The sequence below is a fragment of the Octopus sinensis genome, linkage group LG3 (genome assembly GCF_006345805.1).
Source record: "Octopus sinensis linkage group LG3, ASM634580v1, whole genome shotgun sequence".
Taxonomy (NCBI): Eukaryota; Metazoa; Mollusca; class Cephalopoda; order Octopoda; family Octopodidae; genus Octopus; species Octopus sinensis.
In genome coordinates this window covers 55,716,211-55,741,433 of record NC_042999.1, presented here as the reverse complement: position 1 = coordinate 55,741,433, position 25,223 = coordinate 55,716,211, and the positions used below count along the sequence as shown (strand labels likewise).

Below are 25,223 nucleotides of genomic sequence, written 5' to 3'. Positions count from 1 at the left end.
CCTAAAATTTTCAAATCATCGCACTCGCGCCAAATTTATCGGCAGCAAATAAATATAAGCCGTCGATTCCATTACGGAATTAACCAGAAAATTCATAATTAATCAATATAGGGTGGCAAAGAAAAATTTTGTAGAATTTTTTTGCCATCAGCAAATTTTCTCCTGTTTACGTCGCTATTTTTCGCGACCTTTTCAATAGCTTGCCCTTTCTCTTCAACGTCTGCCCTGAATTTGGCCGCGAATTAATCTTATGTCTGCGTGCATGCATGCCTTTATATGTGTGTGTAGATGTGTGTTTGCTTAGAAGAATAAGGGTGAGAGGAAAGGAGATTATGTGCGTGTGTGCGAGTGTGTATGTGTGTGTGTGTGTGTGTGTGTGTGTGCGTGCGTGCGTATGTGTGTGGTTGTGTGTACACTCGTGTGACTACTTGCATGTGTATGTGTACGTGTGTGTTAGTGTGGGTAGCCATCCATGACTAGGTATGTGTATGTATAACTGGGATCTTTTCTTTTTGAAGGCCAGATTTTCCTAGTTAACTAAACAATTTGAAACTTCGTATACTGGTAGAATGTGTCAAAAGAAAACATTATTGTAAACAAAATTGAAAACAAAATTGTTATTCGTAACTTAAACGTAGTTTAATTTTAAGAATTTTAACCAATGAAATCGCAGCATTCGAGCTCAAATTATTTACCTCTTCTTCTGTCTTCTACATGTGCTAGAAATAACAGTTATATCTCTTAAATCGAGATATTTCGTCGCCCAATAAAAGTATTAACGATATTTTTTGAATATTTTCTTTATTTTTTTTTACCGAAAAGGCTTCTCCCATGGTTTTGAAGGGCCAGAAACAACAAAAACAAAATCGGTCTCGAGTTTGCGCGTGGAGTGTGAATCGTATTGTAAAAATTTGCGAAATATTTTTTCATAAAAGGATGCCCCCAGCTTGTCGGAAGCTGTGATATAAATTGGGAAAAAAATCCTCGACACCAGTGCGTAATTGGTACTTAATTTATCGACCCCGAAACGATGAAACATTGACCCCACCTTTTGTGCAAATTTGCAAGTGGCAAAACACGAACGTGTATTTTTGCTTGTGTGCGTATATATATATGTCCGTTTGTATGTGTGTGTACGCTTATATATTAATTACTGTGTGTGTGTGTGTGTGTGTGTATATGTCCGTTTGTATGTGTGTGTACGCTTATATATTAATTACTATGTGTGTGTGTGTATATGTCCGTTTGTATGTGTGTGTGTGTATATGTCCGTTTGTATGTGTGTGTACGCTTATATATTAATTACTATGTGCTTGTGCAAATGTGTGTGTGTGTGTGTGTGTGTGCGTGGTACGTCTGCTATATTTCTTTATCAATATCGATAACGCAGCAATGCTGGGATTTCATTGGTTAAAATTCGAAGATGTTGGTATTTCATTGGTTAAAATTCGTAAAAATTAAACTACGTTTAAGTTACGAATAACAATTTTGTTTTCAATTTTGTTTACAATTATGTTTTCTTTTGACACATTCTACCAGTATACGAAGTTTCAAATTTTTTAGTTAACTAGGAAAATCTGGCCTTCAAAGGCAGAAAACTTTTACGAAGAACGAAATTTATGACATGTTGCTGCTACCATATATACAAAGTTATTTCCCATTTCGTCATCCGTACTTTTCAATGGCTTGTAAACATTGAGAAATAATGATGTCGCTGTTTTACTTTCCTCTGTGATTCTTATTAATCTTTACAGTAAATCTATGGTTTAAATCTATAATTAATAGAATCCTTTTAATATATCGATCCCCATAATAAGCTTAGACAAAGGCCAACCATGTCGAAGCCAGAGATAAACGGTAAAGTTCTTAATTTATTGAAAGAACTCCATGTGGGTCTCTCAAGTACCGACCCATATCAAGTGATGAGTTCCCTGGACACTGTTGTGGCCCTTATTTCAGCTTCTAAAATTACTGCAGGAGACGAATGTAATTTAACCAGGAGGACTCAGGCTTCCAGTGATCCCTTACTCAACCAGTATTTTCCAAGTTATGGCGAAAAATCTCAAGCAAGAAGTTGTTTCCTTCAGAACCATTTTTCGCGTTTTGTTGATGTTCTTCTGTCGAAACTTTCTCTTGAATGGGTGGAAAAACTGGACAAAACCAAGCTGGATGTTGCTTTAAAAATCGTATTCTTACGTGGGAACCATTCCGCATCCTTTCTCTGTCTTATGCATCATATTTGTTCTTCCAGGTAAGTTTATATCGATTACTATTAATTATCATTGTTAGTGATTTCTTACCAACAGCTACGAGTGATCAATCAAATTTATAAATATAGATGGGTGGGTAAATACTGTGTTGTGAGGTTCATGCGTTTCTCAGCAACTTCGTTTCTGAGTTCTCCCTAATCAACTACGTTGATAATTTAGTCCTGGTGTAGAAGGTATGAAACGGAGGTACGATAGATAATTTAGTCCTTAAAATAATATGTATGAATTTTTAACATCGACATAATAACAAATATTTTAGGGAATAGTATGATTGTTTAAATTGATCTCCATATGCGACTGGTATTTTATTTTATCAAAACCAAATTGACGTCAGCAGAATTTGAATTCGGAACTTAATTCAAATCCCACAGGGAATAATAATAATAATTGTTTTAAATTTTGGCACAAAGCCGGCAATTTTAGGGGTGGGGTGCCTATCAGTTACCATACTCAACTGGTACTTATTCTATCGACTCCGAAAGGATGAAAGGCAGAGTCGACCTCGGTAGAATTTGAACTTGGTACGTAAAGAGCCGGAAGAAATGCCGATAAGCATTTTGTCCGACACGCTCGAAACTTCGATGAAAAGAAATTATCCAAGTAAAAGAGTCCCCTTCCCTCAACGAGTGACCCTCTATACTACCTATTTCATTAGACTAGAAATAGCAGCCAAGTCTTCGACAAACCACATTGCACCTTCCTTTTAAATTAAGTACACATTGGATAATGCAGTCCCAGGGATATTACTCACAAAAGGCAGGATAGTCTCGACTGGACGGGCCCTGATTACTCTACGGTTTACATCGCATTCGGTTTCCAATTTTGGTTTGGGTTGAATTTATTTCCTTTAGATATTTCGTTTTGTTTCGGCTTTACATTTTACTTTCATTTCACTTGTTCGGTAGTGAGGTAGACCGAGTTTGCAACCAGTGCCTCTCAACCATTTCTTAGACCCCTTCGATTCCCGTTTTACCTAGGGAGTACAACCTTCACATCCCTTCGATGTCTTAAAACTACTATTTTATTAGGAATTGTATTAAAAAAAATTAATATATTTTGTGCATTGTAAAAATATAACCAAATTATTGGAGATAAATTTTAACAACAAAATCTTACAAGGACCTCCAAGGGCCATATGGAGCCCAGTGGTGGAATAGATTTTACTCTCTTATGCTTCTAGGGATGCTAGGGTTGGAGGAATCGGTGAATGGAGTGTGGTGGTATGGGCATGTGTTGAGGAGGGATGAGGAGCATGTTGTGAGGAGGGTGCTTGAGTTTAAGGTGAATGGATCGAGAAAGTGAGGTAGACCGAGGAAAAAGTGGAGAAGGAGATTGGGAAGGTTGGCTCGAGAAGGGAGAACACCCAAAACTGGGCAAGATGGTGTGAGGGCAATTGCTATGGCATTGAGGTAGATCTAGCCACCCCTGTTAATGGGGACAAAATCTGGATTTAAAACACTGGGTGATGAGATGACGATGATAGGGCATCCAGCTGTAAAAATCCTGCTAAAACAGTCACAGAAGTCTGGTGCAGGGTTCTGCCTGGCTGGCCCCTGTCAAGCCGTCCTACCCATCCCAGCATGGAAGGTGGACATTAAACAATGATGATGATGATGTACCCTTCACTCTGCCAAATGTAAATTTCATCTGATTCTTCTGTCAGCAGAGAGGAAGTTCCAAGGGAGTATTGCTGTAGTGGGGCTCAAGAATTTAATAGGGGTTGGGGCAGGTGGGGGTGTGAAATTATAATGAAAAGGGCAAGAGGCAGTTGTTTTGAGGTGGTCCACAATTTTACTAGATTAAAAGAAATGGGCCATTGTTGTAGTTAAAACAAAAAAAATGAATGTTTGTCTTTTATTTTCCAGTGCCGGCTACAAACTTAACCGTTGTGTATTATTATTGGAGAACTTTGTCACTCAGCACTGTTTATTGGATGTCATGTGGGCTGAGTGTGTTGTAGAAAAGGGTTCATTTCCACAGAATGACAGTGTCAATCAAGAATTAGTTAATGCCATTATCTCATTGCCTTCAAGAACTGCTAATAAATTGAAAGATCAAAACAGGTAAAAATTCCTTATGTACCTCATTGCATTTTTTTTTTTTGTTCTAAAGTTTTAATTTTGGTAAATTTTTACTCTTGCTCTCATTTCATTTGAAGATGAAATTTATGTTTTTTATCTCTATGGCTTTTGGTTTTGAACAAATTTGACCAAAACCTATCAGAAACCACTTGTTCTTAAGGTAAACCATTCCTTCAAAGTGAATCTGATGTTACCGCAAAAGTTTACTTGAATTTCTCCCAAGATCACTTTAACCATTGGATGTGGCGTGCAAGAGAGACGTTTGCATTGGTTTGGTGCTGTACTACGGATGGATGAGGAGAGCTGTGTGAAGAAGTGCCACTCCCAAACAGTGGGAGGAATCCAAGGTAGAGGGAGACCCAGGAAGACATGGGATGAGGTGGTGAAGCATGACCTTCAAACGCTGGGCCTCACAGAGGCAATGACAAAAGACTGACAACTCTGGAGGTATGCTGTGACTGAGAAGACCTGGCAAATGAAGTGAGTTCACAGCTGTAAACTACACCAGTGTCACATAACCAGCTCACTCAAAAGTACTTTGGATCTTAGGGCGACATTCCGTGCTTGAGGTGACCTCTTGAGTCAGGTACATCAAAATCAAATGGAAATTGTAGTTGTGATCCCCGTGCCAGTGGCACGTACAAAGCACCATCCAAATGTGGCTGATGCCAGTGACACCTTAACTGACTTCCGTACCGGTGGCACGTAAAAAGCACTAACCAATCATGGTCATTGCCAGCCCCCTCTGTCCCCTGTGTTTGTGGCATGTAAAAAGCACCCACTACACTCTCGGAGTGGTTGGCGTTAGGAAGGGCATCCAGCTGTAGAAACACTGCCAGATCAGATTGGGGTCTGGTGCAACCTCCTGGCTTCCCAGACCCCAGTCGAACCGTCCAACCCATGCGAGCATGGAAAACAGATGTTAAACGATGATGATGATGATGATACCATATTTTTGCTGAAATACACCATCTTTGTATCAATTAATTTAAAAAATAATGAAGAATTATTATTTTGGAACTGGTGTTTAGAACATAAATTAACATGAAATTTTTATAGTTACAGTTTCAATCACTTTAACCCTTCATGCGGACACATTTCTCTCCTGTAACATCACTATTTTCTCTCACACACTGTCTGGCAATCTGAAATACCTCAGCTCTTTGGTCCTCACGTCGCAGGACATTGGCAAACTTCTTCTTTTCTGCTACATCTTTGGCTATGTATACCTGCTGCCCAGCCTCCCTTTTGGCTACCTGGTACAGTTCCCTGCTGCCCCCATCCCTCCAGGTTTTCCAGGCCTGTCTCTTTGCACTGCCATTAGTGCAAAGAGACAGGCCTGGAAAGCCTGGAGGGTGGGGGCAGCAGGGAACTGTACCAGGTAGCCAAAAGGGAGGCTGGGTGGCAGGTATACATAGCCAAAGATGTAGCAGAAAAGAAGAAGTTTGCCAATGTCCTGTGACGTGAGGACCAAAGAGCTGAGGTATTTCGGATTGCCAGACAGTGTGTGAGAGAAAATAGTGATGTTACAGGAGAGAAATGTGTCCGCATGGATGATGGGGCACTTGCTTTTAATGTTGGTGAAAAGAAAGAGGCTTGGAGAAGCCATTATGAAAGACTGCTGAATGAGGAAAATGAATGGGAGGAGGAGAGCCTGCCAAATGTTGACCCAGTAGAGGGACCAGCTATCCGAATAGACAGCTCCCTTGTAGTTAAGGCAATTAAGGATATGAAAACAGGTAAAACCCCCGGCTCATCAGGAATCACTGCTGGGATGTTTAAAACAGCTGGCTATGTGTGCTGTGGCCTAGTCACCCGCATTGTAAACCAGGTAGTTCACAATGGAGTCATACCCAATGACTGGCGTAGCAGCACCATAGTCAACTGCTACAAGGGTAAGGGTGATGCTCTAGATAGAAATAACTACAGGGGTATTAAACTGTTGGATTAGGTGATGAAGGTCACAGAGAGGGTCATAACCCATCTCATTAGGGAGAGAATTTGCTTAGATGAGATGCAGTTCGGTTTTGTGCCAAGTAGAAGCACCACTGATGCTATATTCCTGGTCCGACAACTGCAGGAGAGGTACCTAGCTAAAGATAAACCCTTCTACATAGCTTTTGTGGACTTGGAGAAAGCCTTTGACAGGGTTCCCCGATCCCTTATCTGTGGTCGATGCGGAAACTGGAGATTGACGAATGGCTAATAAGGGCTGTACAGGCTCTATACAGAGAGGCTGTCAGCAAAGTTAGGATTGGCAACGAATGTAGTGAAGAATTCCGGGTAGAAGTAGGTGTACACCAAGGCTCAGCCCTCAGTCCCCTTTTATTCATCATAGTCCTCCAGGCAATAACAGAGGAATTCAAAACAGGATGCCCCTGGGAGCTCCTCTATGCTGATGACCTGGCTCTCATAGCAGAATCACTACCGGAACTAGAAAAGAAATTTCGGGTGTGGAAGCAAGGGTTAGAATCAAAGGGTCTTAGAGTAAATGTAGCAAAGACCAAAGTTATAGTAAGCAGAAAGGCGAACTCAGTACACACACCCTTGGGCAGGTGGCCCTGCTCGATCTGTAGGAAAGGTGTAGGTAGAAACTCCATAAGATGCACCCAGTGTAAGCTATGAACGCATAAGAGGTGCAGCAACATCAAAGGGAAATTAGCTGAAAAGATAGCTTTCTTGTGCAGCAGATGCACAGGGACAATAGACACTGCAGAGGACATGCGTAGACTTGAAAGAAATGAAGCTAGCATGATCCGCTGGATGTGTAATGTCAGTGGTTGGCATTAGGAAGGGCATCCAGCTGTAGGAACATTGCCAGATCAGATTGGAGCCTGGTGCAGCTGCTGGCTCTCCAGACCTCAGTCAAATCGTCCAACCCATGCCAGCATGGAAAACAGATGTTAAACGATGATGATGATGAAATGGTAATGAAACAAAGGACAGAAGCAATTATTATTTTGAAATCAAGATTTTTTTTTTTATTAATCATAGATTTTGATTTTATCTTAAAAATTTACACTATGGAGATCAATAAGTTGTGAATGATTCCAGGAAGGGAGTCAATGATATAAGGAAATTTGTTGACCCCTTGGTATAAACCAAATGGAAATTGGGGGTTCTTATCTTGCAAAATACTTTGTCATCCTGTCGGTGTTAGTGCCACATGAAAAGTACCAGTGCCGGTACCATATAAAAACACTTAATGGTGCCACATAAAAAAGCACTGGTGTCAGTGTCACATAAGAAGCACCCGGTACATTCTGTAAAGTGGTTGGCATTAGGAAGTGCATCCAGCTGTAGAAACCTTGCCAAAACAGACTATGGAACCTGGTGTGGCCCCTGGCCTTGCCAGTTCCTGTCAAACCATCCAACCCCTGCCAGCATGGTAAATGGATGCTAAGGCGGTGTGCTGGCAGAAACGTTAGCACGCCGGGCGAAATGCTTAGCGGTATTTCGTCTGCGTTACGTTGTGAGTTCAAATTCCGCCAAGGTCGACTTTGCCTTTCATCCTTTCGGGGTTGATAAATTAAGTACCAGTTATGCACTGGGATCGATGTAATCGACTTAATACCTATGTCTGTCCTTGTTTGTCCCCTCTGTGTTTAGCCCCTTGTGGGTAATAAAGAAATAGGTAAATGGATGCTAAATGATGTGGATGAGGATATTATCTGTATGTTTTTGATTAAGTAAAATATGTCTTGTAGATCTTGGAATTTTGTTATCTTTGGAAGAATTCGTCCCCATTGTTTATATTCTATATTACCAATTCTTTCCTTTTACCTTCTTTTGCAGTTTGCATTTTTATCCAACGTCTTTCACCAAACTGCTGTGCCAAGATATGCTCCAAGTCCTACACAAAGCTCATCAAACAGTTAGTAACAGTGAAGATTGTTCTCTTATGTTTCTCTGCCATTTATTTGCTTCCCTTTGTTCTTCGGGTTACTCAGGTAAATATCATTACTTATTAATTAATTAATTAATTTATTTATTTATTTATTTATGCAGCTACAAAAAATAAGTTATGTCCTATGGAATGGAGAGTCCTTGATCTCAAGGAAGAACTGGGATTCCAACAAAAGAAACTTCAAGAATGATAGGCGCAGGAGTGGCTTTATAGGCACAGGAGTGGCTGTGTGGTAAGTAGCTTGTTTACCAACCACATGGTTCCGGGTTCAGTCCCACTGCCTGGCACCTTGGGCAAGTGTCTTCTACTATAGCCTCGGGCCTACCAAAGCCTTGTGAGTGGATTTGGTAGACAGAAACTGAAAGAAGCCCGTCGTATATATGTATATATATATATATATATATGTGTGTGTGTGTTTGTCCCCCTAGCATTGCTTGACAACCGATGCTGGTGTGTTTATGTCCCCGTTACTTAGCAGTTTGGCAAAAGAGACCGATAGAATAAGTACTGGGCTTACAAAAGAATAAGTCCTGGGGTCGAGTTGCTTGATTAAAGGCGGTGCTCCAGCATGGCCGCAGTCAAAAATGACTGAAACAAGTAAAAGAGTATGATGACCAAATTGTAGACAAATGTAGTAAAAAATAATAGAAACTGTTTAAAAATGATCGGAAAATATACATTTTCATCATCATCATCATCATCATCATCATCATCATTTAGCATTTTCCTTGCTGGCATGAGTTGGATAGGTTGACAAGATCTGACAATCCACTGGACTGTATCAAGCTCTGATGTTCACTTTGGCATGATTTCTATGGCTTGATGTCCTTCTTAATGCCAACCACTTTACAGTGTGTATTGGGTACCTTTTTCACGGTACCTGATGTATTGAGGTCACCAAGTAACTTGCAGGAGAAAATACAAATATAGGAATTATATAAAAATTTGTATAAAATGTACAGAAATGTTATAAACTTATGGAAAAGTATAAGTAATTTGCAAGTGAGTATGGTTTGGTGGTTAGGACCTTGCTTTTACTGATTGTCTTTTGGTGCTTATGTTATCCCAAACAGGAGTTTAAACGTCACCCCATTGTGACACTGGTTCCAGTTGACCGAACAGAACAGCCTACACATGAAATTAACATGCAAGTGGCTGAGTACTCCACAGACATGTGTACCCTTAATGCAGTTCTCAGGGAGATTCAGCGTGACACAGAATGTGACAAGGCCGACCCCTTTCAAATACAGGTACAACTCATTTTTGTCAGCTGAGTGGACTGGAGTAACAAGAAATAAAGTGTCTTGCTCAAGGACACAACCTGTTGCCGGGAATTGAACTTACGATCTTATGATCATGAGCTGATTACCCTAACCACTAAGCCATGTGCCTTCAAACAGGGATAAACTCCCTCAGTCCTCCCACTCAGGATGGTACTCACTTTCAGCTGAGAAGACTGGAATAATATGAAGTGAAGTGTCTTGCTCAAGAACATAGTGCTGCCTGACCAAGGAAGTGAACCTATAACTTTATAACGATGAGCCCAACACCTTGAAGATGTATAAAGACTATAAAAGTATATAGAAACTTTAAAATGAAATTATAGGAAATGTATCTTGGAGTTGTTGGTGTTAGGAAGGGCATTCAGCTGTAGAAACCATGCCAAATCATATTGGAACCTGTTTTCAGTCAAACCGTCCAACCCATGCCAGGATGAAAAACAGACGTTAAACAATGAGGATCATCATCATCATCGTCATCATCATTTAGCGTCCGTTCTCCATGCTAGCATGGGTTGGACGGTTCAACTGGGGTCTGTGAAGCTGGAAGGCTTCATCAGGCCCAGTCAGATCTGGCAGTGTTTCTACGGCTGGATGCCCTTCCTAACGCCAACCACTCCGTGAGTGTAGTGGGTGCTTTTTACGTGCCACCCGCACAGGTGCCAGACAGAGCTGGCAAACGGCCACGAACGGATGGTGCTTTTATGTGTCACCGGCACGGGGCCAGGCGAGGCTGGCAACGGACACGAACAGATGGTGCTTTTACGTGCCACCAACATGGGGGCGAGACAGAGCTGGCAAACGGCCACGAAACGGATGGTGCTTTTACGTGTCACCGACATGGGGGCCAGACAGGGCTGGCAAACGGCCACGAACGGATGGTGCTTTTACATGTCACCGACATGGGGGCCAGACAGGGCTGGCAAACGGCCACGAACGGATGGTGCTTTTACGTGTCACCGGCACGGGGGCCAGACAGAGTGTATATAAACATTATCATTGTTCAACTTCTTTCTTCAATGTTGTTAGAGGTTGTATGGTTTGACTGGGTCTAATAAATCTCAAGATTGTGTTGTATTCCTGTGTTGCCTTTAATATGGCTTCTATGGCTAGATGCCCTCCTTAATGCCAACCACTTTACAATGTGTACTGGGTGCTTATTTCAGGGCACCAGCACTAGTGAGGTTGCTATGCAGCTTGAAAGATTAAGATCCTCTTTGACTGAGGGTTACACCAGAGCATGAGAGAAGGGACTAGGGTTGAACAGGAAAGGTCGTATGGGGCTGGGGTGGAGTTGGAAAGAGATTAAAACTAGTGGAAAAGGGTAGCGGGGAAGGAGAACAAGAAGTGTTTAGAGGTTGCAAGAATGTATGAGAAATTGAGTGAATGAATGAAGGGAATGAGTGAAGGGTTAATATAATGATGAACAAATGCTGAAGGATGATGTAGGGTGAAGGTGAACCAAAAGGGAAGAGTAGGTGACAACTGTAGAAACTGTGTAGGGTCGGGGATGGGGTGACCGATGATACTTATGGGTTGGGGGAGGTAGGAGAAAGGACTTGACTGACAGTGTAGAAAAGGGGTCTATAAAGAGCAGCAGAATTGTAATAATAATAAAAATAATATTAATCCTTTCTACTATAGGTACAAGGCCTGAAATTGTGGTTGGAGATGAAAAAGGTCAACTTGTTTCTTTGATGCTGATATTCATTGTGTCCACCCCAGTCTCCATCTTTATCCATCTGTCACATTCTTTTTGACTCTTGTACACTTACCTACCCACCCACCCTATTGTTTCCTCTCTATCCCTATTCTCTCTCTCTCTCATATTCACTTTGTACCGTGAGGGTGCACTCTCACACTCTCCTCCTCTCTCTTTCCATCTGGTGAAACCATGCATTCACCTCTTCAGCAAGTCACTTGTTCCTGTTTCTCTATCATATTTTCGCATCCTTCACTACTATATCCTGCTCACTTGAAGGGTTCTTGTCTTGTGAGTATTTGGTGACCTCACTGGTGCTGGTGCCATGAAAAAAGTACCCAATACATTCTGTAAAGTGGTTTGTATCGGGAAGGGCATCAAGCTCCAGAAACCATGCCAAAGCAGACATTGGATCTTGGTGGAGCTCTGGTTTGTTTGCCACATCCTACCAAATCGTCCAACCCATGCCAGCATAGAAAATGGATGTTAAAGTAATGATGAAGATAATGTTTAAGACATGGAGTTTATTATCTTTCAGACGAATTGTGGAATGGAACCCTACCTGAACTGATGAAGAATGCTCAAGAAAGCTTTCTGTGGCAACGCTTATGTAAACGGCTTGTGACCGGAGCACCAGACCGTTCTATTGAAAGTGTGATTGTACCGCTTCTGATGAAAGTCCCTTGGTATGTATTAACTTGGTTATTAAATGTTGTTTGTGTAGATTAGTCGCAGGTCATAAGACAAAACAAATTGCTGTATTTGTTTTGGTTTTCTAAGCTCTGAGTTCAAATCTTGCCTAGGTCAGATTTGCTTTTATCCTTTCAGGGTCAATAGAAAAGCACCCAGGGTGGTGAATTAGATAAAAAAAAAATCCTTATCGAGTCACATAGACTCACAGGGATGGTTTCCATGGCAATATATATTTCCCCCTGGATGGGATGCCAGTCCATTTTAGGTTTAATCATTTTTGCCAGCTGAGTGGACTGGAGCTTTGTGAAATGTAGTGTTTTGCTCAAAAATACAATGCATTGCCTGGTCCAGGAATTGAAACTACAATCTTTGGGTCATGAGTTCCATGGGTTCAACACCCTAGCCACTAAGCCTTGTATGGAATGGCAGAACTGTTAACCTTTTCCATACTTCAGACATTCCTGGTGTTATGATATTAGTAGCAGCGATTCAAAACCCCAACCACTAGATAATCAGTTAAACACCATGAGCAAACCACCATGGTTTCACATGATTGGTCTATTAGTCAACCAATCAGTGTGAAGCTGTGGCATGATCAGGTTTTCTCCAACATTCTAGAATTTGGCTTCTGGTCCCCTATAAAAATTGTTTGACACATGACTTAGAGTGCAGACAGCCAAGGACCTCTGTTGCCATAGAGATTTATACAGGTGACTCTGTTTATTTTTGGGCTGACTGCTTGTTGTCACATAGATAGCTTTCTGTAATTTCAGAGCAGTCTGTCTCTCTTCTAGTTGGGAGTTATTAATGTTGTTCATTATATATTTCTTTACTGCCCACAGGGGGCTAAACATAGAGGGGACAAACAAGGACAGACAAAGGGAATAAGTCGATTACATCGACCCCACTGTGAAACTGGTACTGTATTTATCGACCCTGAAAGGATGAAAGGCACAGTCGACCTCGGCGGAATTTGAACTCAGAACGTAATGGCAGATGAAATACGGCTACGCATTTCGCCTGGTGTGCTAACGTTTCTGCCAGCTTGTCACCTTAATGTTGTTCATTATAAATAACCAGATGCCTTTAGGCCCTGCAATAAATATTCATTTAAATGTTCACGAGTTGCTTCTGTTCTTCTTCATGTGGCCACAAAACATATCTTTATTGACCAAGAGCTTTGGTGATATGCTGTGCCCGAGAAGACCCTCCAAGCCAAGTGAAGTCATAGTCGTGGCTGATGCTGGTGTCACATAACTGGCACCCGTGCTGGTGGCACATAAGCACCTTTCGAGCGTTGAGCCTCATGGAGACAAAATGGTTGATGCTGGTGGCATGTGAAAAGCTCCTTTCAAGTGTTGGGCCTCACGGAGGCAATGACTGAGACCTTTGGCATTATTTCATGCTTGAGAAGAAAACCCATCAAGCCAAGTAAAATCACAGTCTTGGCAGATATTGGGGTCACACAAATGGCACCTGTGCTGGTGGCATGTAAAAGCACCCATTACACTCTCAGAGTGGTTGGTGTTAGGAAGGGCATCCAGCTGTAGAAAGCCATACCAAATCAGAAAGGAGTCTGGTGCAGCCTTCCAGCTTGCCAGCCCTGATCAAACCATCCAACCCATGCCAGCATGGACAACGGATGTTAAATGTTGACGATGATGATGATGTTGATGAACAGCTTAATTCAAGCAACTGGCAACAATGCTAATTCTGTATTTTAATGCCATTTAAAACCATCCATTGAAATTTCATGTTAATTTATGTTCCAAACACTAGCATAATATTGACAAACTTCATCATCATCATCATCGTTTAATGTACGCTTTCTATGCTAGCATGGGTTGGACGATTTTGACTGAGGGCTCTTGAACCAGATGGCTGCACCAGGCTCCCATCTTGATTTGGCAGAGTTTCTACAGCTGGATGCCCTTCCTAACGCCAACCACTCCAAGAGTGTAGTGGGTGCTTTTTACGTGCCACCGGCACGGGGGCCAGTCAGGTTGCACTGGCAACGACCTCGCTCAAATCCTTTTACAGGTGCCAGTAAGGCGACGTTGGTAACGATCACGCTCAAATGGTGCCCTTTTACGTGCCACTAGCATGGAAGCAAGTTGGCTGCTCTGGCAACGATCACACTCGGATGGTGGCTCTTGGCGCCCTACTAGCACGGGCACAAGTGCCAGTAAGGCGATGCTGGTAACGATCACGCTCGAATGGTGCCCTTTAAGTACCACTGGCACAGAAGCCGGTTAGCCGCTCTGTCAATGATCACGCACATATGGTGCTCTTTGCACTTATTTTCCAAAATTCTTCATTATTTTCAAAATTAATTGACACAAAGGCAGTGCATTTCAGCAGAAACATCATTGTTTAACCCTTTCGTTACCAAACCGCCCAAAGCCGCCCGAAAAAAATTTTGGTTTATGAAACCAAACCGCCCAAAGCCGCCCGAATTTACCTATTCATATTTAAATGAGAATATCAGAGCAAATCTCTTCAGTACATTTGTGAAAACACGTATTATACTTCGTAAACAGTTCAACTACAGTTTTGTACAATAATCGAAGTGTAATTTTAATTCCGTGAATTTTGGGAGATTTTTTTCCGAAATTTGTTCCTATTGTGTTTTCAAAATTTGTAATTCTGACAAAAAATGGATACGAATTTCATTATATCAAGCAGTGAGTCAGAATTCGAAGGATTTTCTACTGAAGACCTTCATAAATCTAACTCTATGACTGAAAAAAAAAAGCACATGGTATTTGATAATGAATTTGATGTTTCATTTTCCGAAAGTGAAAACAGTGAATCTGAGATCTCCGATAGCGATAAAGAAAACGAATTGGCACCTGAATGGAGTGAAAATTTAAAAACTGTTTCTTTCGGTGATTTTTCTGCAGAAACTGGACCAAGCCACAGACTTTCCCAGAAGGGTAAAGCCTTAGGCTATTTCTATTTACTTTTTCGAATGAGCCTATTTGAAATCATTACAGCGAAAACGAACCGTTACGCTAAACGTAAACAAAACGAAAGAAAGGATAGTTTGTTATTTCCCACAACCTTAAATGAAATTAAGGCCTATTTTGCCATAAATATTATTATGGGTATCAGAAAGTTACCCAGAATAACAAATTCTATCGTAAAACTTTGTTGTATACCCAATTGAATAATAGCTAATATTTTCTATAGCGATGTTTGAACAAAATTTTAATAATTTTATGTTTTGTTGAATTTACCTGTATCTACCTGCAAATAGAGTCACTTTGTGACAAAAATTATAGTATAGAATTGGTTGAGAATATTTCATTAAATTATCTTCCAAAAATCAGATTAATATATCGATAAATAAAAAAGTTATAGTTGTTTAATGAAACCAGACTAAATTTATGATTACGTTAGAAATTAATTGAAACACATAAGGGGTGTAATTTGGTCAGAAATATAGTAACGAAAGGGTTAACGTCCACCTTCCATACTAGCATGATTGGGGCAGTTTCACAGAAGCTGATCAGGCAGAAGCCTGCACCGGACATCTGTGACTGTTTTAACAGGATTTTTACAGCTGGATGCCCTTTCTAATACCAACCACTCAGCAGAGTGGTCTTAGTGCTTTTTACACGGCCCAAGCACAGGTGAGGTCAAAACATAGAAACAAAATGGTTGCAGTATCAAGTGGAATGCTATAGTGTTTTCTGTTCTGGCTCCTTGTCTTCTTATAACAGTAATACCTACAACAACATTGGTACTAAGCTGTATCAGCCCAAATCAGTGACCATCCCCTTGGATTGACATCGAACATCAGTCATATGGAGAGAGGGGCAGAGTTCCTCAAAAATTTTTACCCTGGCCTGTATGGTCATCATTAACCATAGAAGCCTATTAGGATGTGATTTGAGGAAGATTTGGCTGTTAATTTTAGCAAGTTGAGTGATCACATAGCTGCTGTCATGGTTGACTTATAAAGTTTAATGTATCTTGTCTCTCTAATCTATTGATGTTTGTGTTTTGTGTTTTGGCAGGTATGGCATTGTTGAGATGTTTCTTGGTGATGTCATTCTGGAGCGACCCAAAGTCAAATACTTACTCTGTACCAAGATCTTACTTCATCGATATTTTACCAATGTAAGGAAACAATATCATTTCATTATTATTTTAAAGATAATGTTTTCTTTTTAGGACTGCTTGCTTTAGAAATTTGCTTCTCAACCATGTTATTTTGGGTTTAGCTCCACTGTGTGGCACCTTGTCTTCTACTATAGACACAAGCTGACCTAAGACTAGTGAGCGAATTTGGTGGATACAAACTGGTAGAATCCCATCATGGCGGCGAGCTGGCAGAAACGTTAGCACGCCGGGCGAAATGCGTAGCCGTATTTCGTCTGTTATTACGTTCTGAGTTCAAATTCCGCCAAGGCCAACTTTGCCTTTCATCCTTTCGGGGTCGATAAATTAAGTACCATTTACGCACTGAGGTCGATGTAATCGACTAAATCCCTTTGTCTGTCCTTGTTTGTCCCCTCTATGTTTAGCCCCTTGTGGGCAATAAAGAAATATATACACACACACACATACATTTACCATATAATTAATGTTTGTAAATTTGTACTCATTATCATTCTTGTTATTCATGAGAAATGTCTTGTCCTCACTTTGCAGACGATATTGCTCCAAAATATTCTTGGTTATTTGGCTTCTTCTTCCAACCGACGTCCTCTCTTCTTACAGGTAAATTTCAGAATCTTTTATTAGTTTCCAACAATGTATTTCAACATCTGTTGATCCCTTAATCCACATGATTTGGTTTCCGTCTGGTGAGTAACCCTCCTGCTCTCCCTTCTATCACACATCCTTTGTATCAGCGTCAAACGCTGGGGGTTCAGCAAAGATGTGGGCCTGTGAGGGCCTTTTAGTTGTGCTAAGGACACATGTGGCTTTGTGGTTAGGGTGTTCAGCTCACAATCATAAGGTCATGAGTTTGATACTCAGTAGTGCATTATGTCCTTGAGCAAGACACTTCAGTCCACTCAGCTGGCCAAAATTTGTTGGACCTGTAATTCAGAAGGTCCAGCCCTGACACATTCTGCATCATGTTGAATCTCCCTGAGAACTACATTAAGGCTACACATGGCTGTGGAGAGCTGAGTCACTTGCACGTTAACCTCATGAGTAGGCTGTCCAGATGATTAGATCACCTGGAACCTTTGCCATCATAACCAATGGAATGCCTGTTAAGGATGCAGCTACCTCTCATATGCTGGTGCCACAACAAAAATTCGCTCAGTACACTTTGTATAGTTGTGAAGACATGACGCCTCTCTTATGTGCTGATGGCTCAAAGATAGCACCCCTCTACACTCAGTGAAATGAAAAGGGTTGTTACACTTCTTTAATGCTAGTCCCAAGGAAAAAGAACACCCAGTACACACACTGTAAGTTTGATGAAGAGGCAAGGTCTTTTGAGGTATAGTAGTCTGGAGTGGAATGACTGGTAGTAGCAGAGGTGGATAAAGAACATGTAGCCTTTGAAATTATGTCAAAAACAAAACAGGATTGAAATGTGGTTCTTTGACCCATCCAGGTGAGAAGTGGTTCTGAAGATTTGTTCAGACCATCCATAGTGACCCATTCAGCACATGCCAGAATGAAAGGAGGATGTGAAAAAATAATGATGATGATAATCCTTTCTACTGTAGGCACAAGGCCTGAAATTTTTTTGGTGGTGGGTGGGGACTAGTTGATTACATTGCCCCCAGTGTTTCACTGGTGCTTAATATATCGACCCCAAAAGGCTGAAAGGCAAAGTCAACCATGGCAGAATTTGAACTCAGAACATAGCAATGGGTAAAATGCTGCTAAGCATTTTGTCCAGCTTGCTAATGATTCTGCCAACTTGCTGCCTTAATAATGACGATGATGATGGTAATGATGACTAAAGTAATTCAGATCGTATCCATCATAATTCTAAACCATTATTGGACATTACTATAACTCCAAGAAATTTACACATACACCATCATTATGATGATGATGAGGATGATGGTGGTGGTGGTGGTGAGGAGGAGGAAGAGGAGGTGGACAGTAGTGCAATGATGTGTGTTGAAATAAAATATAACTAAATGAACCGGAATCAAGGTGTGGAACCAGTTTCTACTAATTTTATTTTTTTTCATTTTATTTTATTTTATTTTATCTAAATTCTTTCAGGTAATCAAAAACCTTGTGAATGTGTGGGGTGACACGAGTGCCATACGACACACCTCCTATGAACAACACTACTATATTTCATCTGCTATTGTCATCTCTAACGGGTTCCTCTCTGATAAAGAAGACCAATCGCTACGGAAAGGTGGGTTCTCTCTATTTTCTGTAACTTATGCCTACCCTTTTTGCTCATTGCACCCCATCTTTCATTTCCCATCACCTATACTGACTGCATCATCCTTACCACCCTGAGTCCCTGGCTCTTCATAGGCCCATGTATTACAGACTGCATTAGACTCCCTTTTGCCTCCCATTCAATACACTATAGCTTTATCCTTCCCTACTACCAGCCATCATTCTCTTCCCTTGCTAGGCTCTCTGTGTCGCCACCCATCACCTACTTTTACCCATATCTCACCACCCTCCCTTGCCTTTATCCACCTCTGCTACTACCAGTCATTCCACTCCAGACTACTATACCTCAAAAGACCTTGCCTCCTCATCAAACTCTTCCTCCTACTTACACCCTGACCCATCTGATGTCATCTCTCTCTTTCTCTCTCTCTCTCTCTCCTAATCCCCTCTTTGGCCACTTGATTAAATCTTAAACTTTTAGATGCTCTCTGCACTTACTTTGATACTCCTCCCACCTGTTTCTGACTGGGCTGTGGTCACTACTCTCTCTCTCTCTCGTATTCACCATCCTCCCTCTCAGTCCATACATGTTATTGAATCCTTTTATTCATTATTTCTTGTGTACACAGTCCCTCACCTCATGTATTCCAGCCATGATGGAAAGCCAGCACTTATTACCACCTCTAGAGGCACTGAGGAGCATGACAACCTTTCCTGTGCTGGTGCCATGGAAAATGCAGTCTGGAAAATACTCTGGAAAGTACTCTGGAAAATAAGTCACTGGCAAACGAGAAGAGAAAGTGTGGAGCTTTGAGGACCCTAAAAGCTTGTTTTGGCCAGAGTTGATATATGTAAAGCTGCAGGCATGGCTGTGTGGTTAAGAAGTTCACTTGCCAACCACATGCACTCAGGTTCAATCCTGCTGTGACAGGCACCTTAGACAAGTGTCTCCTAGTATAGCCCTGAGTCAACCAAAACTTTGGGAATGGAGACCGAAAGAAGCTCATTATAGTTAGAGACACACTATTACACACATATTCTTTTCTACTCTAGGCACAAGGCCCGAAATTTTGGGGGAGAGCGGAGGGGGGACAGTCGATTAGATCGACTCCAGTATGCAACTGGTACTTATTTTATTGACCTCGAAAAGATGAAAAGCAAAGTCGACCTCAGCAGAATTTGAACTCAGAATGTAAAGACAGATGAAATACCGCTAAGCATTCTGCCAGCTCGCTGCCTTCACACACGCATATAATAAGGCTGCCTCCCTCTCTACTATTGTCCTTCTCAGTTGAAAGGGATCTTATAAGTTACATGTTAACCTCACAAGTGCTACTATCAAGAGAAAAAGCTCCCAATACACTCTGTAAATCATCATCGGCATCATTTAACGTCTATTTTCCATGCTTGCATGGGTTGGATGGTTTGACAGGAGCTGGCCAGGCTCCATGTCTGATTTGGCCTAGTTTCTGCGGTTGGATGCCCTTCCTAACACCATCCACTCTACAGAGTGTACTGGGTGCCTTTATGCAGCACTGGCATGGGTATGTTAATGAGGCACCAGCACTTACAGTAAGTGGTTGGCATTAAGAAGGGTATCCAGCTGTGGAAACCATTCCAAAATAGGTATTGGAACCTGATGTGGTCCTCTGAATAGTTAGATCCTGTCAAACCATCCAACCCATTCCAGTGTGGAACGGGGGCATTAACCCTTTCGTTACTGTATTTCTTTTGAGAAGTTCTACTTTTCTTTCAATTAATTTTAATTATAACAAAAAAATTAGTAAAATAACTTAGTTATCATTCAACTAGTGTTAGGAACATAAATTGCGACTAAGGTTTGGTGGAAGATTTTAATTAAAAAATTATGGAAACAAGACATTTGTACTACTGAGCCAGAAGTGGTTTCAGTCGGGTTGGTAATGAAAGGGTTAAGAATGGTTTCTCTATTATATATTTTAACCCTTTTGTTACCATAATTATTTTGAGATACTTTCTGTTTCTTTCAATTAATTTTAAATATAACAAAGAATTTAGTAAAATAACTTAGTTATCATTCAGCTAGTGTTAGGAACATAAATTGCGACTAAGATTTTAATTAAAAAATTATGGAAACAAGACATTTGTACTACTGAGCCAGAAGCAGTTTCAGCCGGGTTGGTAATGAAAGGGTTAAGTGATGATGACAGACGTGTGTGTGTGGTGGGATTGTGTCTCTTTGTCTTAGCATCACATAATAGTTGTAAATGAGCAGTACTTATACAGGCAATAGCATTGGTTTCTAATATGTATTCTTCTTCTCATTTGTAGATCTAGTCTCGTCTATAATGTATGGTATGCAGAATCACCTGGAAAGCATTAGCGGTGACATTCATCGTCTCGGAATGGTAGTCACAGAACTGATGGTTGCCAAACTTCAACTTGATGGGGCTGAATTGAAGTTCGGTGTAAGTTCTTTGTTGTCCTGTTGCACCTTGAAGTATCAGAATGTTTTCGGTGTTTGGTGTTGGTTGTTCTAGATTGAAGTAGGTTAAGGTACACGACTGCTGACCATTGGGTCATGAGTTCAACTGCTGTTACAGTCATTAATTCAAACTTTGAACTTAGATGAGAGATTATATCTGCCTGAAAAATAAAATGTAACTTCTGTCTGACTGGGAAGGACATTTGTTGTCAGTGGATGAATGGTTCAGTTCCTCTGTGTGTGTATGTGTATTGACAACAGTGTGTGTGTATTTGTACTGGCATTAGTGTGTGTGTGTGAGTTATAACTGGTGTAGTTGATAGTGTTGCTTGACTAGGCTCCATGGCAACAATTTTTGTCTCCATTCATCATCATCATCGTTTAACGTCCGTTTTCCATGCTAGCATGGGTTGGACGGTTCAACTGGGGTCTGGGGAGCCAGTAGGCTGCGCCAGGCCCAGTCTGATCTGGTAGTGTTTCTACAGCTGGATGCCCTTCTTAACGCCAACCACTCCGTGAGTGTAGTGGGTGCTTTTTACGTGCCACCTGCACAGGTGCCAGATGAGGCTGGCAAACGGCCACGATCAGATAGTGCTTTTTACGTGCCACCAGCACGGGGGCCAGACGAGGCTGGCAACGGCCACAACCGGATGGTGCTTTTTACGTGCCTCCGGCACGGAGGCCAGTGGGGGCGGCGCTGGCAACGACCACGTTTGGATGGTTGACGAATATTTGTCCTCATTTTTGTCTCGAATGAGGACGAATATTTGTCCTCATCTGACTGGCCTGGTGCAGCCTTCGGGCTCCCCAGACCCCAGTTGAACCGTCCAACCCATGCTAGCATGGAAAACGGACGCTAAATGATGATGATGATGATGATGATGATTTTGTTTGTTATTAACACAACATTTTGGCTGATATACCCTCCAGTCTTCATCAGGTGTCTTGGGGAAATTTCGAACCTGGGTTCTCATTCCTAAGGTATTTTTTGATGCATTAACACGCCAGGCGAAGTGCTTAGCGGTATTTTGTTTGCCGTTGTGTTCTGAGTTCAAATTCCGCCGAGGTTGACTTTGCCTTTCATCCTTTCAGGGTTGAAGAAATAAGTACCAGTTATGCACTGGGGTTAATGTAATTGACTTAATCCCTTTGCCTGTCCTTGTTTGTCCCCTTTATGTTTAGCCCCCTGTGGGCAATAAAGAAATAATAATAATTATCATTATTATTATTATTCAGGTCACTGCCTGGAATCAAACTCAGAATCTTGGGGTTAGTAGCCTGGGGAAAATATTAGATTTATAAGCCCTAAAATTCACTCGATAGTGGTTAAGAGTGCGTGCTACTAACCCCAAGATTCCCAGTTTGATTCTAAGTAGTGACCTGAATAATAATAATAATTACATCGAAAAATACTTTAGGAATGAGAACCCAGGTTCGAAATTTCCCCAAGGCACCTGATGAAGGCTGGAGGGTATATCAGCCGAAACGTATTAACAACAAACAAGATGAGGACAAATAACTGTCAAATGTAAATAATGTACATAATTTCTCATCTCTTAAATATAGAACTGAACTTTTGTCTCTCCACAAAATATTCCCCGTATCCCTGTCAATATCACATATCTCTCAATGGTATAATCCATTTATACCAATACGTGTGTGTGTGTGTGTATTTGTATATTATATCAAATCTTGACAGCCATACCACATCTCTGTTGTTCTGTTTCTATGTATTACCATAACTCCATGTTACCGTACCTCTCTTTGTTTCTGTATTTCACTGATTCTAACCACATATATATATATTAATTTCTGTCTGTCTCTCTTCTCTTTTCTCTCACAGTATGAAATGTCTGATGATATCAAAACACTGCAGCAGTTGGCCATTCCTCCAGAGAAACCTAAGTACAGACCATCTTCTTATACTGACCAAGTTGATGTATTTGTCCTTATACTCCTCTTTCTTTGTCTGTCTGTCTGTCTGTCTCTTTTCTTTTTTTTTCTATCTCTCCCTCTTTCTCACATACCTTTTCTTCTCATACACATTCATGTACATCTTGTGTCTGCGCAAATTGTTCTCTTTTGTCTGTGTACACACACACACACACACACACACACACTTTTTCTCTTTTACATGTTTTTACATGGCATTGAACATTTCGGTGCTCCCTATATTCCTGAACCTGCGACCCATATCGGTACTGGACATAATTCCCTGACTTGTCTCTAGATCATGTCATTTGGGTGGTGAGAGTCTGTGAAGTTCTGTGCAGGCCTTATTGGAACTAAAATTTTAGTCTGTGCAAATCGCCAGTGAGGCAAGTATTTGATGTCCAGTTGAGTCAGAGGGCATCACGGCAAGCATAGAAGTCGCAGATACGAACCTGGGTGAAGCCGATTGCTCATGCAATAACCTCACACACGGGCATTGCTGACATTTTGCGTGAGTACTGGTCAGTGATGGTCTTCCTTGGTCACAAGTGGACAACCATCATCATCCTCATCATCATGTGTGTGTGTATTTGTATCTCTTTGTCTTGATGTTCTGTGATAGTTGTAAACGAGTATCACTGTCATACAAGTGGTGTCGTTCCTTTCTACTATTCTGCAAAAATCATATCTGGCCACAGGCAATGTATCAGGACAATTACCCCCACATATGACAACTACCCCCTTGATCAATTAACCCCCTTGGTTAATTATATCCCTCTCCAATATATTGTTGTTGTTGTTGTTTGTTCCTTCTTGAGCCACACCTGGCTCATAAGGGCCAGTTTCCCGGTTTCCTTGGTGTATAGGTTCCCCACCTGGACGGGACACCAGTCCATCGCAGGTGAGCTGCAAGATGCAGGAGGAAAGAGTGAGAGAAAACTGCAGCGAAAGAGTCAGCCGAATTTCGCCATTACCTTCTGCCGGAGCCGCGTGGAGCTTAGGTGTTTTCGCTCATAAACACACACATCACCCGGTCTGAGATTTGAACCCGTGATTCCTCGACTGCGAGTCCGCTGCTCTAACCACTAGGCCATGTGCCTCCACCTCCCATATATTAAGAAGTTTTAAATCATCATCTGTTGTCCTCAGTTGTAATTGTCCTTGGTGGGGGGATTATTGTCTATGGGGGAGGGTAAATGTCCTAGACTCACAGGCAAATATTACCTTGTTCAGAAGCAGTTTAGGGTTGGTGATGGGAAGAGCATCTGACTACAGAAAATCTGTATTTCTCCGACCAATGCAAACATTGGAAAAATGATTGTTGATGATGACTTTCTAAAGATACAGTTAATAGTGAAGATATAAATATTGTAAATATATACACACTGTCAAAATAGGTCACTAATGTTTTTATTTCTGGCTTTAATCAAAATTTAGGGTGGCTGAGAAAATTAGTGAAGTATCTGAAAATATCACAGAACCTTCTGAAAATGTGACAAAGAAAAAGGATCAGGAAAAAATATCGGAGAATCAAGAATCAGATCTTGATAGGTCTGTTGCATATTTAGCAAGTTGATTGTTTTTGTGTTGTTTACACTCTAACCATACAAGTACAGTTTGTTTCATTTTAAGTTTTGTTCTATTTTTTAACCTATAATATTGAAATGTAATTTACTGCTAATAGGGTCACAGTATCTCATTTTGCAACCATATTCTACAACCAAGTATATCAAAGGTTGACAAGTCAGTATTATATCTTACCTTGTATTAGCAGCAGTGGCGGACTGGGTCTAAAAATATTGGTTGCCAGGAGACTCAGGGGGCCCACCCGCAACTACAAGGGGGCTTACCCACAACTATAATGCTATCATTTATTTATATTTTTTTTTGTTAAAAGTATTGTTTTCAACTGTCTACAAATACAGCCAAGCTGAAATGATTAATGCATTCTTCCAGGAGTGAATAAAAAATTCTCAAACTTGAGGGAATGGGTCCCTTAGATGCTAACATGGGCCACCATGTATGGATTTTAATGGCACAGGGGCCCACTTGCCATCGGGCAAGCTGGCAACCTGGCCAGTCTGCCACTGATTAGCAATGTGTTGTTTTCATCTTTAAGTGTATCTCTACAGATTTTTTGTAAAGAGTTTAGAGCCAGCCCTGAAAGTTATAACACTCTGTATACAAATACATCTGTGTAAACAATGTGCAGAGATGGGAAAATAGTAATGGGTGTATTTGCGTATTACAGGGGTCCTTGCTCCATCTTCAGCATTACATCCAACTCGTTAACCATTCATGAATACATTGCTTAAATTTAATTAACTTTATTTGATATAAACTGTATTGTCTTTTATATTAAAATATTCAAGCTGTTTATTTACATTTGATATTTTGTTAGACAATATTCTACCATAACATCTAAACTGTGCTGTCATTTCTACCTTGATGCGGTGACAGGTGTAGGCTTCTGTAAGAATGAAAATACAGTTTAGGATGTATTTAGGAGTTTGGAACTTTTCATTGAAGACAACGTATTATCTGTTTGGTTTTTA

At 41.0% G+C, this 25,223-nt stretch overlaps 1 protein-coding gene across 2 annotated transcripts in view; it reads left to right on the top strand.

Annotated features, from left to right (window-relative positions):
- The first annotated feature begins 1,672 nt into the window (after window positions 1-1,672).
- Window positions 1,673-25,223, top strand: part of LOC115209396 (telomere length regulation protein TEL2 homolog) — a 48,128-nt gene continuing 24,577 nt past the window's right edge. For both annotated transcript variants that reach the window (XM_036500990.1, XM_029777788.2), the window contains exons 1-10: window positions 1,673-2,251; window positions 4,136-4,333; window positions 8,147-8,301; window positions 11,779-11,926; window positions 15,956-16,058; window positions 16,593-16,661; window positions 18,141-18,282; window positions 20,583-20,719; window positions 22,580-22,641; window positions 24,106-24,219. In XM_036500990.1, the coding sequence (XP_036356883.1) occupies window positions 1,836-2,251; window positions 4,136-4,333; window positions 8,147-8,301; window positions 11,779-11,926; window positions 15,956-16,058; window positions 16,593-16,661; window positions 18,141-18,282; window positions 20,583-20,719; window positions 22,580-22,641; window positions 24,106-24,219 (1,544 nt within the window). In that variant the 5' untranslated portion in view covers window positions 1,673-1,835. The remainder of the gene's footprint in view (window positions 2,252-4,135; window positions 4,334-8,146; window positions 8,302-11,778; window positions 11,927-15,955; window positions 16,059-16,592; window positions 16,662-18,140; window positions 18,283-20,582; window positions 20,720-22,579; window positions 22,642-24,105; window positions 24,220-25,223) is intronic.